The 17,593-nt window shown below is 42.7% G+C and overlaps 1 protein-coding gene across 2 annotated transcripts in view; it reads right to left on the reverse strand.

Moving 5' to 3' along the window:
• Window positions 1–17,593, reverse strand: part of CAMK4 (calcium/calmodulin dependent protein kinase IV) — a 350,792-nt gene that overhangs the window by 149,387 nt on the left and 183,812 nt on the right. For both annotated transcript variants that reach the window (XM_073655014.1, XM_073655013.1), the window contains 2 exons: window positions 5,204–5,266; window positions 3,301–3,383 (listed from right to left, as the gene is read on the reverse strand). In XM_073655014.1, the coding sequence (XP_073511115.1) occupies window positions 3,301–3,383; window positions 5,204–5,266 (146 nt within the window). The remainder of the gene's footprint in view (window positions 1–3,300; window positions 3,384–5,203; window positions 5,267–17,593) is intronic.

Consider the following 17,593-nt stretch of genomic DNA (forward strand, 5'->3'; position numbering starts at 1 on the left):
CTAATATTTAGGGGTTTCCCAACTCACCCTGACTGATGATGTAAGGGACAAGTCAGGTTGAATGTTTTTTAATCAACATGCTGGATGGAATCTGATGGAGGAACTGATTCCATTGATTGCAATGTGTTTGTTCTCATCTCTCCAGCACATCATTTGTTGTGCTGGACAAGTACAGGCACAGGACATTTGATATAAAGTTGTGATTAGTCCTGGACCAGTAACTGGGAGAAAATGGTGACAAGCCTGAAAAAACTGATGCTTTTCTGTATGCTTTTTGCCATCAGATGTGATCTGTTGAGTTGCATCAGGCTCAAAAAAAGTGAGTGTTATGTTAATCCAGCAAAGCTCTGTGCTTGAGAAATACTGACTGCGGACAGGTACAACTTCAATTGGGCTTGTTAACCTCATTAAGATGTTGTTTTAACTCTTTCCTTTTCAGAGAACACAGATTAGAGACACACATGCTGTTGGATCAGTTATCTAAGACTTTTGGACAACTTTAATTATAGTTTCTGCCTAATGGCTTTTCCTGGAAGGGCTTTCTGGGCTTTTCTGCTACGGAAAGTTGCCTAACTTTTTTCTGTACAATTAATAAGCATATTCTATATATTATATTATTTTCATAATTGATAATAATAATGATGCTTATTACTATTATTGCTAAAAAAATTATGACAATTAAATGGGAAATTTCCATAAATATTATGTGTGTATTCAGCTCAATTTGGTGTCAAAACCTGATAAACATAGAGAGATTAAGGCCCAAATTCATCAAGACATTCTGCACACCGATCTTTATGAAGGAAGGGCCAGAGTAAGATGGATGAAATTCATTAAAAGGCATGCGACTCTTAGTGAATATAGTGCACTGTAAGAGATGTACTCCAGCCAGTGATGGGAGTCCATGTGCCCTCCCAGCTGAAATCCACTCACTGAACTGGCCAAAATTTTGTAAACAATGAGTTTACAAAAGGGAGGACATTATGCTCCATGTTATATGTTAGTAATATTGAAATGCCACTATTTTTTATCCCCATTTGGGCTGTTACTCTTTTTGGCATGGTCCTACACTTACAAATTACATCCATATATTTTGAAACATGAGTAGAAACCTTTTATTAGTCATGCCATAAATCTTCACCTGCATTCAGCGCCTACTATGTTATGACTCAGATCTCTTTCTATGCGACATTTGGTCTAATGATTTTAGATGTTTAACCCTGGTTAGCAGACTCGCTTGATATTGATATAGTTAATTGATTAGGCTTTTTAATGTGTTTCAATTTATAAGCATTTAGAGCAGAACCTGCTCAAGGCTTCGTAAGTCACTTGCTCAGATGGATGTTATTTAAAGAAAACCCATTTGGAGAAATAGCCAGTTTTCAGGCAAAAGATCAGAGTACAATGTATTTGTAATCCTTCCTCAAACAAGTGGCTGACATAGGTTCAGCTAAAGGCCATGCAAAACTGCAAGAACAAATTTAAGAACTTGTGGTTGGAATGTGAAGTGCAGACAAAAATGTTTATTGTGCGGCTTCCTACCACTGTTTGGGCATGAGGATCTGTTGCTTTAAGAAAATGATACGTATGTTCACATCTCTAAATATAATGCTGATTGGTCAAGTTTTCCATTTGCTGTCGCACCAAGCTATTGGTATCAAGACAGCAGGCCATGTTGTACCCTGACACTTGTGTCTGTGCGCTTTTCTACCTCCATCAGTTGATGTCTATTTAATTGGGAACAGATTCAGTGATCTCTGTGCAGACTTACTGCATAAACTCAACACCTAATACTCTCTCAATATCTTCAAAAATCACATACAAATTTTAAGCTACTCCTTGAGTTCTCTCTAAATCACTGTGTGTATTCTGGCATACCAATTTAGGGTTTCCACCCTATAACCCTCTAAGCCACGTATATATCATAGTATTTTGCTTCAGTATTTGTATACCAAAACCAGAAAGTGGACCAAAACACAGAGAAGATAAAAAATCTTTCCATTTTAGATTCTCAGTGTAGGTTCCATTCCAAGTTTTGGCACAAATTTTGACCACAATAAGTGCCTAAATGAAAGTGGCCTTAAAACAACCCTCCAGCTCCAGCAAATAAAGGTGACTATAGGTTTCTGATGTATAGTCAGTACACCTGCTCTCTGTTATGTCGCTATCTGTCAGATCAGTGCCCTGTAACAGAATCGGTCCGCAGGTTTTGCTATGTTATCTGAGAACAGCATGATGTAGGGGCTGAGACACAGATTTCAGGGATGTGTCACTTATTAGGCTGTGTGCTGTTGTTTCAATACAATGAATGTTTTATCACCAGGAGATTATCACTGCCTGGACTACAGCTGGCGTAAGCACTGGACCGACCACACCCCTTCCTCTGATAATCAGCTCACTGTCTATAGGCAATTTACACAGAAAGCTGTGGTGTAGGCAGTGTCAGCTTTCTGAGCTCTGCTACATCTAAAAACTCTGAATATATCACAACTGCTGCACCCAGTAAACTAAGTGATACATCACTGAAATCGTTGGATACACCATTCCTACATTGTGCTGCTCTCAGATGAGGTAGCAAAGACATGGTGACAGATTCCCTTTAAGGTGTGCATCAGATTTTCCACAGAGCTCCATATGCCACTGTGTTGGCCAATATGCAGAAGAGGAAAATTGGGAACCAGTCTGACAGATGGAGGCTGCGGCATTAAAGGGAGTTGCTATAAGGTTAAATTCACAAGAAGCAGAAATTGCAGAAAATGCCTCTCCCATGTATCAGAATGGAGTTGTCTCTACAGCATATGCATAGGATGCTGTCGTTTATTTCCAATAACTCCTACTTCCAGCAATCCATGAATCCATGAAATAATCTAACGAATAACATACAGTATGTCGGTAAAGCCCAATTCCGTGTCCGTGAAACATAATGATTACATTAAATCCTAAAAGAAATGTGGAACTGTGGATTTACTGCCAGCTGAATTCTTCATCTTTTCCTCAATTCAGCATTTAACAGGAATGAAGAGAATAGCACCATTTGCATGTCTGTCAGCTCTATGAACAAAACACATCAATCTTACTGGGAGACATGATTATGATTCCTTTTCTCAGAAGTCCAAGACTCCCTAACAATAGAAGGCTCTTTGCTAAGTGTCTAAGTCCCAGGGGTAAAGTGATGGCACACAGAGGTTCAGCTTCTAACATATTGGTATTGTGAGTGATCCTTAGATCTGTTTATGTCTCTCATGATTATGGACAAAAAACAATTGTGGAAGATGTATTGATCATTAGTTCATCACTCACCTATCAAACAATTCACCTCCAGTCACCAATTCAAGAACAAGGCTAATTTCTGTAGGTGTCTCAAAAATTTCCTTCAGTTTTATCTACAAGTAATTACAGGAGTCATCATTAGTTCACATTCATTTGCACAATTTTGCAACCATTATTAACCATTTTAACACTTTTAGAACAAAAAAATGTAGCAATTTTACAAGTAGTTTTGATTAAAAATATCCTTCAATTTTGTTTATACAGCTCCTAGGAGAACTATGTATCTCCATGGCTACAGACTACATTTAAAACTGTTAAAACTCAAGAAACAAATTGAACATATACCCTGGAGTACGTAAATAAATAGTAATAGTACATGTAAATAACATAGGGTACTTAGTTCACACTATTTTAATAAAAAAAAAGCATAAGCCATCCCACCACGACAAGGTGTACCCAATCGGGACGGTCCTATCTCTAGTATTAAAACCTCACTTTGTGTCAACCGATCTCAATATTGATGGGGCCAGTCCAGGACAGGGGCCTGACTGTTCAGACACCTGCCCATGGGAAGCTATATAGATGAAATGCAGGCCCCTGTCCTGGTCTGGCCCCAGACCAGGATATCATCTATATTGAGGTCGGCTGACACAAGGACCGTCCCGATTTGGTACACCTTGTCGTGGTGAGATGGCTTATGTGCTTTTTTGATCTAAATGGTGTTAACTAAGTCCCCTATGTTATTTACTATTACTATTTACTTACTACAGGGTATATGCACATTTTGTTATTTTCTTAGGTTTAGTCTGTGAAATGGCCACAGTGTGAACGTGCTGCTACATATTGCGTATATGCCAACTTATGCTCCGGCTCATTTCCTTAGCTTTACATACAAAACTGTGTAGTCTGAGCCTGCAGCCATGTGCTATTTACCTCCATCTACTCTTTCTTCTACATTCCATATGACAGACGGAGGGGGGGCAAATAGAAAGATATGAGGCGCAGTACATATCATGTTATGGCCCTATGCCTGGTGTTCATGTACTTGGCGGATACTCCAAGTGTATTCATAGAGCTCCAATCACCCAACAGTGGCCAGAAGAGAGCTCTTTTGGCTTCCATTAGGCCGAGAGTTATCTGGTTAACTCTTCCCTTTGCTGAATTTATTAGCACAATGCGCTATGTTATTTTATACATAGTCATAAAGTAATAAATGTATATATTACAGGGGCGGACATATCATTTGAGCAACCTGTGCAGCCGTACAGTGGCCCAAGCGGTAATGGGGCCACTGCTACCTCCAAAGAAGGTGGAATTGTGCATATGAAGACCTAATGGACTGCAAAAGGACCTATTTGCACAGGAGCCCTTTTCTAGCTGTGTCCGCTACTGATATAATATGATGTATATTCTTCATGTGATCAAAGTCCATGGGCGATATATAACATTGTATGGCAATAATTCATAGCTACAGCTTTCCATTGGAAATAAATGTTGGGAGCTTTTCCTCACCTATGAGTAAAATGGCAGCTCAATTTGATGTGAACAGGATCACATGACTACAGAATGAGAATCAATTTGTTTGAAGTCTGTTATCATGGAAATGAACAGATTTTTATAGAGCGCAAAAACACAAAATTGTATTTAATTATTATCATTAGGATTTTTTTTGTATTCTAGATATGACATACTGTACATATATATTGGTGAAAGCTGTCAATAGCATCTCGTTTTAATATATCATTTCATAACTTATTTTAGTTAACAAATTGCTTAAAAATATCAGTGCCACAATTCAAACAATAGGAGATATAAGCTAGAAATTAACCCTTCTCCAATTTGGACTGCCTTTGTGATAAGTTGACAACAAGGAGATTAATACTATGTCACTGACTAAAATTCAACAATTTATTTACAATAAAGTCAAACTTACAATATTCGGATGTGAAAGACGCAGAAGGACCCCAATTTCTGTTCTTATAATTTTCTTATCTACCTGGTAAAAAAAAGTATAGGAACATGGTGAATAACCAATGTAGTAATGAGAAATAATATTTTAAATATATAGTAGAATTATTAATCTTCAGACAGTCATCACTGAGTAGTTTAGTGCAAAACATACAAAAGATTATTCCTAAATTTGAGTTTTATAGCCGAGATGGGCATAATTGCTTCTAGGTCCCGGTCACCACAGTCGGTGGGTTGCAAAGTCTTCTGAAGGCAGCTGCACTACAGTGCTTGCATAACAGAAAAGAATGGGAGTTACAGAAACTTCATAGCACAGCTCAGGAGTTATGTCTGCAATGTAGCTCACTTTGTTACATTGATTTCAAAACTCGCATTAATTTCTACAGGAGTTAAACAACATAGCAGCAAGACCTGCGCTCGGCTGTTTTTTCCCCCTACTCTGAAGGCAGAGAAGCAATTATTTCATCCCGACCATAAATGACAGAGATGGAAATAACTATTCAATGTGAAATAAATTAGTATAAAAGCACAAAAAGGGAATCTCTATCAAGACTGATGCTTGAGCAAATAGGCAAAAATATATAACATTTTGTGACTTATTTATGCCAGACAACTCTCATAGAGAGAATGGAATTATAAATCCTTACTGTAATCTTTACACAGTCATGGCTCAAAGTGTTGGCACCCTTGAAATTATTCCAGAAAGTGAAGTATTTCTCCCAGAAAATTATTGCAATTGCACATGTTTTGTTATACACATGTTTATTGCATTTATGTGTACTGGAACAACACAAAAAAATGAAAAAAAGGCAAGTGGGACATAATTTCATACAAACCCCCAAAAATTGGCCAGACAAAATTGTTGGCATCTTTCATAAACAACTTTGTTTCAAGCATGTGATGCTCGTTCAAACTCACCTGTGGCAAGTAACAGTTGTGGGCAATATGAAAATCACACCTGAAGCCAAATAAAAAGGGGAGAAGTTGACTCAATCTTTGCATTGTGTGTCTGTGTGGGCCACACTAAGCAAGAAGTACAGAAAGAAGAGAACTGTCTGAGGACTTGATAACCAAAATTGTTGAACAATATCAACAATCTCAAGGTTACAAGTCCATCTTCAGAGATCTTGATATTCCTTTGTCCGTGGTGCTCAACATTATCAAAAAGTTTACAACCCATGGAAGTGTAGCTAATCTCCCTGTATGTGGATAGCAGAGAAAAAGTGATGAAAGGTTGCAACTCAAGATAGCCCTGATGGTGGATAAGCAGCCCCAATCAAGCTCCATAGAAATTCAAGCTGTCCTGTAGGCTCAGGGTACATCAGTGTCAGTGCAAACTATCCGTCGACACTTGAATGAAATGAAATGCTATGGCAGGAAACCCAGGAGGATCCCACTGCTGACACAGAGACATAAAAAAGCTAGACTGCAGTTTGCCAAAATGTACATGAGTAAGCCAAAATCCTTCTGGGAAAGCGTCTTGTGAACAGATGAAAACAAGATAGAGTTTTTTGGTAAAGCACATAATTCTAGTGTTTAACAAAAACAGAATGAGGCCTACAAAGAAAAGAACACAGTACCTACAGTCAAATATGGTGGAGGTTCAAAGATGTTTTGCTATTATTTTGCTGCCTTTGGCACTGGGTGCTTTGACTGTTTGCAAAGCACCATGAAGTCTGAAGATTACCAAAGGATATTGGGTCGCAATGTAGTGCCAAGTGTCAGAAAGCTGGGATTGCGCCCTAGGTCATGGGTCTTCCAGCTGTCATACTCCTGGATTCGATCTGTTGAGTTTGTGTTCTGTGGTTGGCTTCTCTTTCTGCTGAGCCACACCTTTTCTTTGTGTGTTTGGGTTCAGCTTTTCTGGCTGCAGTCTGCTTAGCTTAACACAGGTGTTTTCATTTGTGTGCCTATCACCTTTTGGGTGCAGCTTCATATTCTGCCCCTCGGCTGGCATTTGCTGCTGGTGATAGATTAATTTGGATGTTCTGACATTTTATTGAAGTTTGAAGCCAGTCTATGAGATTCCAGCTAAGGGTTTTCTCTTTTCTGTTTCTTTGCTATACTTTGCACCTATTTTCTGTTTATCATTAGGAAGTAGGCAGTATATTTGTTAACTTGCCTTATTGTTTGTTTAGCATTTCGTTATTTACTTTATTCACTTTGGGATCTTTCCTTTGTTCGGCACCCTTCTCTTCTTGTAGGTAATTTACTCTGCTCTGCCCTCTGGTTCTTTAGGAGTAATGTGAAGTAACTCATCGGCCTTTTAGGCAGTTTAGGCCAGAGTTGCCTTCTCCTAGTCTGTGGTTAGGTCTATCTCTGCACCCGCAGGCACCACTGGGACTGCGGAATCAGGATATCTAGTCTGTACAGGAATCGACAGGTTCAGTTGCAGTTTTTAGTGTATAACCTATTTTCCTGAGTGAGTTTATACACAGGCATAGCTATAGTAAGAGCTGTTAGGAGCATTCAGGGTAAGCTGCCATTGAGTGGGGGCACCATTGCGTTATCTTAGGGTACCAACCTCCACGGTCGGGTAGGGACAGACCAGGGTCAGAGTAGGGTTTTACCAGTCTGAATAGGGACCTGTCATGTTCAGGTATTTTTCCCCCTGGTTTGTACGCTATCCATGTACATGTGCTTGTGCAATCATAACATTAGCAGGATAATGACCCCAAACATACTTCAACAAGCACCCAGAAATGGATGGAAACAAAGCGCTGAAGTGGCCACCAATGAGTCCAGATCTAAATCCCATTGAACACCTGTGGAGAGATCTTAAAATTGCTGTTGAGAGAAGGCACCCTTCAAATATGAGAGACCTGGAGCAGTTCGCAAAAGAAGAGTCATCCAAAATTCCAGCTGAGAAGTGTAACAAGCTTGTTGATGGTTATAGGAACCAATTGATTGCAGTTATTTATTCCAAAGGGTGTGGAACCAAATTTGAGAGTGCCAAAAATTTTGTCCGGCGCATTTTTGGGCTTTTGTGTGAAATTATGTCCAATTTGCCTTTTTTTCAGTTTTTTTTTGTCTTGTTCCAATGCACCCAAAGGAAATAGACAAGTGTATAACAAAACGTGTAATTGCAATAATTTTCTGGGAGAAATACTTTATTTTCTGGAACAATTTCAAGGGTGCCAACATTTTTGGCCATGACTGTAGCAGATGCAGCAAACAGTATCTTACCACCTAGTGCATTACGATACCATGCTGCAGATGCTTAATGTGACTTATTAAATGGCTTGTGTTGTGTTAACGGCAAGTTTAAGATTTCTGGATCATAGTAAGCAATGTGTTGTCAAGTTAATGGTTGCTACATCTGTACATCACAACACCTGTAAATCTCACACATTTTAGCCATAACCTACACAAATGTAAAGTTAAAGAAAGTGAGTTGTTTAGACTTGTTCACACATTGCATTTTTGCCGCAAAAAAGGCAGCATTTTACATTATCACTTCAGTAAAGAAAATGAGATATCTGAAGCCTCATACACATGTTGCAGGGGTAATATCATTTTGTTAAAATCCCCCACTTTTTTTCATATACTGAAATTAATACGGATGTATTTACAGTATGTCCATTTATGTGTATATGTACATGTATGTGTGTTTGTGTGTTTGTACATATAAAATGTAATTTTAAAACTTTAATATTTTGTTATATAAAAAAAAAGATAAACATATTTTGGATTTATGGTTTTACACTTTAATTTTTTGCACTATTTTACAGTGGGTTGATCACCATATCATAATTTATAAATTTGGGAGTAATAATTGTTTTTACTGTATATGTTCAGATTATATAACGGTAGAACCTTTTTATGATTAAACACATGCTGTGTTTTAGACATTTTTATAATCAAAGATTAGTATTTTGGAACTGATATTTATAGTGAAAATTGTGTATATGTGAGGCCACGGTGATGACCATATTTTAAAGGGAATGTGTCACCGCCTGGGCGATATCAGACCTCTACTATGGTCATACTGGGCATAGAAAAGTAAATCTATACTTACCTGTCCATAGCAGAGGTCTGATTGCAGAGAAATCTGGCTTTATAAAGTCTGTTTTCCAGAGACTTAGCGTCTGGGGTACGCCAAGCAAACCCCTCCTAACTGCTTACTATTCCCCTAAATTGCCGCCTCTGTGCTAAATTACCATATTTCCCCCATCCCCTGCACGTGACAGGCCCTGTGACGTGCCCTGCTCTGCCTCCCCTCCCGCGCATGCGCAAAGCGCCGTACCCAGGGAGCACACTTTCTTTCCCTCCAGCCCCATTTGGCAGCGTACTGCGCCGCAGCCTTGTATTTAGAGATGAGCGGTGTTCGACTCGAACTGTTCGCCAATCTCAAATTCGAGCTGTTTTGGGAGGTGTTCGAGCCGTTCGGCGAACACGAACAATTTGAAAAAAATTCGGCAGTTCGAGGTTATGTTCGATAACTGTTCGTGCACCAAAATCATAACTGGATTTTTTCTCAGTAATGCTGAAAATTAATGTTAATACGCAATTTGAGTGTACAGGGGGCGGGGGGAGGGGCAGGGGATGGATCTCTGCATAAATAATGAAGAACTCCATTTTTTTTTCTCTTTCCCGCATTTACAGTGTGGAGGTGCAATCTGTCAGCCTATCAGCAGCGCACACACGGAGCGAACTGCTTTTTTTCACACAAGCAAGGGCATGTGTCATTGGCAGTGTATGTCACATGTCCTTGCCCTATAAGACCCAGCCATTTTCCACGTAGCCACCATTTTCTCACTGCTGCAGCTGCGTGTTAGACGGCACCGCTGTTGCTGTGTGGGCTATACTTTGAGTGTTAATTTCAAGCCAATTTTCGCACAAATCTACAGATAGCTTGGGAGTAGGGAATAGTTGTGATTGCAGTCCTTTTGAGGACTAGGTTACATCATTTCCTACGACTTTTATCAGGGAGGTCTGTGCTCTGAAATAGATAGGTTGGGAGTAAAGACTAATTGTAATTGCAGTCCTTTTGAGGGCTAGGTTACATAAGTTCCTATCACTTTTATCAGGCAGGTCTGTGCTCTTAAATAGATAGGTTGGGAGTAAAGACTAATTGTAATTGCAGCCCTTTTGAGGGCTAGGTTACATCAGTTCCTATCACTTTTATCAGGCAGGTCTGTGCTCTTAAACAGATAGGTTGGGAGTAAAGACTAATTGTATTTGCAGTCCTTTTGAGAGCTAGGTTACATCAGTTCCTATCACTTTTTGCCAGGCAGGTCTGTGCCAGTGCTGTGCAAGTTTTTTTCACAGCATTTGGCTAAATCTAGCTAAGCAAATCCTTTTTGGCCTCTTGCAGTGTGTGTTAGTCAGTGGAGTAGCATATCTGTGTTGCAAGCTACACCACCTGTGTATCTGTGTATAGAATACAAATTTTTTTACTGCACCTAGCCAAGTGAAACCTTTTGGGCATAGCATTATTCTATTAGTCCATCTATACTAACCTCCACCAGGTTGCAAATTCAAAATAATTTTTATCTGCATCTAGCTCTGAAAAAATATTTGGGCTTGGGCTTGTAGCAGTGTGTGGGACTTGTTCTATTAGTCCATCTATACTAACCTCCACCACCTGTGTATGTAATAAAATTGTTTTACTGCATCTAACCCAGCCAATACTTTTGGTCTAATACCACAGTTTGGCCACTCAGCTCTGCTCGGTTCCAATCCATTGTTTTTTGTGCAAACAACTCCAGAGTTGCCAATTAGTTAACCACCAAAATGAGTGGAAAAAGGCCTGCTGCTGGTGGAAAGGGGAATAGGCGTGTTGGGAAGGGAAAAAAAAGGTTGTGTCCGTGGGGTAGGTGTTAAAGCAACAGTAACATCTGCAGAAGAAAACCATCTTCCAGCCAAACTAAGATGTCTACTTCTTTTAGCGGACAATGTGATAAGATCCCTTTCTTACGGTCACGCCAATCGCTACAAATTCCAGATGAGGCACAAAAACAGCAGGTGCTTCAACGGATATCAAGTGCTCCTTTAAGTGGGCTCTCCTCCACCTCAACTTCAACATCACAAATACTCCAGTCCTCAGAGGTGTCACCCCTATTGCACTTGCTTCCTCACAGCTCCCAAGTCTCCAGCTGCCTGTCTGAGTATGGGGTAGAACAGATGGCTGAGTCTGCAGAGCTGTTTAGTCATACTATAGCCTGGGAATCAGAGGTCGGCTCCAGAGCTTCTGTGAATCCAGACGAGGAAATAATCTGCACTGATGCCCAGAATCTTTATGAGTCGGATCCAGGACCAGACGCAGAAGGTTCTGACCATAATGTAGACCCTCGATCCCAAACTGTAACTCCTGTTGGTGGAGACAATGAGGAAGACGATGATGAGACTCAAATACCTGATTGGAGCGACAACTTGAGTTTTTTGTCAGGGCAGGAAGAGGTTGACTCTGAGGACGACGGGTGTGATAACACACAGGGTGATGATGACGAGGTTGGAGATCCCACTTACTGTCAACCCACAGTCAGCCAGTCGATGAGGTCAGCAGAGGAGGTGGAGGAGGATGCTAGTGACGACGAGGTCAGGTTGCGCCTTCCAGGTTGCGCCTATACTGGAAGCACATCAACAACCGCATCCTCAAACACAACTTTGCCTCTGACCACAAGTTGTGGTGGCTCTTCAGGTCGCATGGGTGCTAAGCCTTGCATAGCCTGGGCATTTTTTCAGATCGATAAGGATGACCCAACTCGTGTTATCTGTAACATTTGTCAGCAAAAGCTAAGTAGAGGCCAAAAAATACATAGTTTGAGTACTTCATGCATGAACCGGCACATGGATATGAAGCATAAGTTGTAGTGGGAAGCTCACTGTGCTACAATGCGGCCTAGCCGGCCGGGCCAACCACCGTCTGCCACATCTTGTGCATCCGCGGCCTCTTCATCCTCTGAGACTGGGGGGACAGCAGTCACACCTGTTTTGGGACGCAGACCTGCCACCTCTTTACCCGCAACAGCCAGGGCGATTGGCAGGTCATCATTTTCTTTGGAGGTGGAAACACCAGCTGGTGTTCAGCGCTGTCCGACATAGATAGCACCACCTTTGGATCAAGGCAACCTAACATGTCCGCCTGCATCTTCCTCACAGACCGGCAGTTTGCCGGGGACACCCTTCTCAACCCTGTCTAAGCACAACAGCCAGCCCTTGGTCCCTCAGATGTGGACAAGTAAAAGACCATTTCCTCCTAGCCATGAGAAAGCTAAGAGGTTGAACTTCACCATCTGCAAGCTCTTGGCTACAGAAATGCTGCCTTTCCGCCTGGTGGACACAGAGGATTTTCGAGACCGTATGTCCGTCGCAGTGCCCCAGTACCAGATGCCCAGTCGGCACTACTTCTCAAAGAAAGGTGTGCCTGCACTCCACCAGCATGTCACACACAACATCACCGCTTCTTTAAGAAACTCTGTGTGTGACAGGGTGCATTTCACCACAGACACTTGGACGAGTAGGCATGGACAGGGGCGTTACATGTCGCTGACTGGGCACTGGGTAACTATGGTAACAGCAGGACAAGGGGCTGCTGTCCAAGTCTTGCCGTCCCCACGAGTTGTGCGTCAATCCTCTTTATCTCGAAGTACCTCCACTGCTTCTGCCTCCTCAACCTCCTCTCGGTCCTCCACCTGTACCCAAAGCCTGTCTGGTCATGCCACAAGATTTCTAACTGCGCAGAAGGGATCCTGCACACCTCCTTACTATGCTGGCAGCAGGGCTCAATGTCATCAGGCGGTTTTTACTTTGAAATATCTGGAAAATGTGAGTCACACAGCTGAGGAGTTGTGGTCAGCTCTGGAGAACCAGTTTCATGAATGGTGGTCTCCACTGGACCTGAAACCAGGGAAGATCGTGTACGACAATGCTGCAAACCTGGGTGCGGCCCTTCGCCGGGGCAATGTCACACACGTGCCTTGTATGGCTCACGTGTTGAACCTGGTTGTCCAGCAATTTTTAGCCCACTATCCCGGACTAGATGGCCTTCTGCAGAGGGCACGGTTGCTGTGTGCTCACTTCCGCCGTTCGCATCCCGCAGCTCAGCGACTTACATCTCTACAGAAGTCGTTGGGCCTGCCACTTCACCGGCTAAAATGCGATGTGCCTACCCGGTGGAATTCAACTCTGCACATGTTGCAGCGACTGTGGCAGCACCGACAAGCCCTGGTGCAAAACGTTCTGACGTATAGCCTGGGCCAACGAGATCCAGAGGTGGGGCAAATCACGCTGGAGGAGTGGTCTCAGATCAAGGACCTATGCACCCTTCTGCACAGTTTTGAAATGGCGACGAAGATGTTTAGTGCTGACGATGCCATTATCAGCATGACTATTCCGGTGATTTACATGCTAGAGCACATGTTAAACAGAATTCGGAGTCAGGTGGTGGCACAAGAGGAGGTGGAGGAAGTAGAGGAGGAGGAGTTGTATGCGGAAGGGCTAACATCTGCAAGGTCCAGACGGTCGGCAGCACCAAGGCGGCAGGCATGTGAGGGTGGGGGAGATGGTTTTACCAGGGCGCATGGTAGCAGTCAAACTAGTGAGGAAGGTGCAGGAGCCCAGGAAGAAGTGGAGGACGAACTGATGGAAGACTCATCAGATGAGGGAGACCTTGATCACATTTCTGTTGTGCGAGGTTGGGGGGAGAGGGCAGAGGAAGGAAGCATGATTGTTACCTCGCCACCAACACAACAGGGACTTGGTGCTCCTGGATGCGCAAGACACATGAGTGCCTTCTTGCTGCACTACCTGCAACATGACCCTCGAATTGTGAGAATTCAAAATAATCCTGACTACTGGGTTGGCACACTCTTAGATCGCCCACACTCTTCGATCAACCTTTTCATTTTAATAAAGAACAAAAAAATGGTCATTTTTGAAATTATAAGCATTAGCAGGTTATTAGAAACTGAAATCAAACAGTTTTCAACTCAAAACTTTATTCTAGGTGATGTTACATTTGCACATAGGACCCCTTGTTCGAAAGGAGCTTCTGAACTCTCTCGTTCATTGAATTTGTCAGGTTTTGGATGGTTTCTGCTTCAATTGTTTTGCATGAGGACAGAATACCCTCCCAGAGCTGTTGCTTAGATGTGAACTGTCTCCCGCCATCATAGAAACTCCTTTTGATGATGCTCCAGAGGTTCTCAATGGGGTTGAGGTCAGGGGAGCATGGGGGTCACGCCATAAGTTTGTCCCCTTTTATGCCCATATCAGCCAGAGATGCAGATGTGTTATGTGCAGCATGAGACGGTGCATTATCAAGCATGAAAATGATCTTGCTGCGGAATACACGGTTCTTCTTCTTGAACCATGGCAGGAAGTGCTGTTTGAGAAACTCCACATACATTATGGAGTTCATCTTTACCCCTTCAGGGATCCTAAAGGGGCCAACAATCTCTCTCCCCATGATTCCAGCCCAAAACATTACTCCACCTCCTCCTTGTTGGCGTCGTCGCTGTGTTTGCATGGGGTGTCCATCAACCAGCCATCCTCCACTCCATCCATCTGGACCATCGAGCGTTGCACGGCACTCATCGGTGAACAAAACAGTTTTGAAGTCAGTCTTCATGTATTGTTTGGCCCACTGGAGCCATTTCTGCTTGTGTACAGTGGATAGAGGAGGTCGACAGGATGGCTTACGCACAGCTGCAAACCTCTGAAGGACCCTGCATCTTGTTGTTCGGGGGACGTTGGAGGCACCAGCAGCTTCAAAAACTTGTCTGCTGCTATGACAAGGCTTTTTTGCCGCTGCTCTTTTAACCTGACGTAATTGCCTGTAGGAAAGAGTCCTCAATTTTCCCTTATCAGCACGCACACGTGTGTACTGTGAATCAGCTACATACTTCTTGATTGTGCGATGATCAGGATGAAGTGTCTTGGCAATGTTGATTGTAGCCATGTCTTGACCTAAACACTCCACAATTTGTTGCTTCTCAACAGCCGACACATCCTTTTTCTTTCCCATTTTGGCAGAAAATGTAGGCTGCTTAATAATGTGGGATAGCCTTCTTAAGTAGTCTTGCCTTTCATTGGACACACCTGCCAAACTAATTAGCACAGGTGTCTGCAATTGCTTACAGTGATATAAAGAGCCCTGATACACATCACCATCAATGAGTTTAACTGACAAACAAAAAAATTCTTACCTTATCACTCCTAAACACTTTTTGCATAATAATTTGGAACACAGTGTACATATGCTTTTCCACAAAACACCAGTGGTTCACGTAGTGAATCTTACAGTTCTAACTTGCCAACCATGGTCTGTATGGAGTTGTTCAATAAAGGGCCCAAAATTAAGATAACATAGACGGGAGAGGTCTCTATGAATATGAATTCCTAAGTATTTGATACCCTGTGAGGGCCAGGCAAAGGGAAAGTTGGACTGGATGGAATCCTGTATGGATTTGGGGAGGGAGACATCGAGGGCCTCAGACTTTGCTGCATTGATTTTAAAATTTGACCATGTAACAAAGTGATCTATTTCAGCTATAACAGCAGGGATGGATATATGTGATTGAGTGATATATACTAGGACATCATCAGCAAATGCAGAGCACTTGTACTCGGTGCCTCCCACCTCAATCCACCTAATATTGGGGTTATGGCGAATTGATGAGAGCAGGTGCTCTGTCACTAGGATGTATAAGAGAGGGGACAGAGGACATCCCTGCCTTGTCCCATTGGTGATTATGAAAGGTGATGAAAATGTTCCATTTATCTTCAGCCTAGGTGACGTATTGCGATGCAGGGCTGTGATTTTGCCTATAAAAGGGTCCCCTAGACCCCTACCCCAAGCTTTCTAAGATAATAATATATCGCGTGCCAGGAGACTCTATGGAATGCTTTCTCAGCATCCAACGAGAGTATCTAATTGCAAATTTTTAACTGCATCTAGCCCAGGAAATACTTTGTGCCTAGTAGCAGTGTCTGCTAGTCAGAGGATTATCCCAGCTGTTAAGCAAGCTTCACCACCTGTAGTTTGGACACTTAATTTTTTCAAAGGAAATGGTTCGGGCCCCCGGGACACTCAGTGAAGAGCATCGGGGAGGCACCCCAAGGCACAGGGGCTGGGACTGGCGGTAGGACGCCTTGCGGTGGACCGCCAAGCTCGATCCTTATAAAAGCTTTTTAACTGCAGCAGCTTTAGTGGACGCTACTGGAGATGGAATTACCGCGGCTGCTGGCATGAGACTTGCCCTCCAATAGATCCTTGTAAAAGGATTTAAAGCATACTCATTCAAATTAGAGAGACAATTTAAATTAAAAAGATTAGACCTGCCTCCACCGCTCGACCCACCAGCAGACAGGCACCAGTATTGGGAGAGGGGGGCAGGTCGTCAGGGTCCACCGCGGCTCTGGCACAAACCCGGCGACACAGAGGTCGCACGGGCAGGAACGGACTGGCCGTGTCGGCTTCGCACTTTTTTGGTTTTAGAAGGGCATGACATGCCTATATCTGTGTCACCCCCTCCTTTTACTCCTCCACCTCTTTTCTTTTCGCATTACTATATGTGCTTGTCACTTTTCCACGTGTTAGTTGTGTCTTCTGAGCAGTTTGTCAGCTTTTGGACACCTTTGAAGGTGTTTTCTATGTGTTTCTATGTGTTTTTGTTTGCCTGCCATTGGTTTTAACGGTGTTCGACGAACCGAACTCGAACACTACGTGGGTGGCTCAACACTACTTGTATTGCGCAAGCGACGGTGAGTCACTAAGACTTTCACTCTGCTGGCAGTACGTAGCCAAACGGTGCCGGAGGGAAACAAAATGCGCTCCATGGGTGCGGCACTTTGCGCATGCGCGGGAGGAGAGGCAGAGCAGGGCACGTCACAGGGCCCTGTGACGTGCAGGGGAGGGGGGGGGATATGGTAATTTAGCACAGAGGCGGCGATTTAAGGGAATAGTAAGCAGATAGGGGGGGTTTGCCTCTGGAAAACAGACTTTATAAAACCAGATTTCTCTGCAATCAGACCTCTGCTATGGGCCATACAGGTAAGTATAGATCTACTTTTCTATCACCTGTATGCCCATAGTAGGGGTCTGATATCGCCCAAGGGGGTGACACATTCCTTTTAAATATTAAAAATACTAATATAATCATATTACCACTGTTACCATATTCCACTATCGTTTTTTACTTACCTTTTATTATTTACATTTGTGCAATATAGTTTATGTATTTACTATATACTATATTATTTAAATACCTTGTTTAATAGACACTGCAGGCAATGGTAACCCCAGCACAGGCCAAACCGGAAGCTGTCAAGAGTCGGGGTGGAAGTTTGGTTATGGCTAACTGCATCTAACCTGACCAGACTCACCCAGTGGGACGGGTGGTGGGTGGTC

This window comes from Phyllobates terribilis, unplaced genomic scaffold (assembly GCF_046119375.1).
Source record: "Phyllobates terribilis strain yellow unplaced genomic scaffold, ASM4611937v1 Scaffold_1__5_contigs__length_1240528914, whole genome shotgun sequence".
NCBI classification, from domain to species: Eukaryota; Metazoa; Chordata; class Amphibia; order Anura; family Dendrobatidae; genus Phyllobates; species Phyllobates terribilis.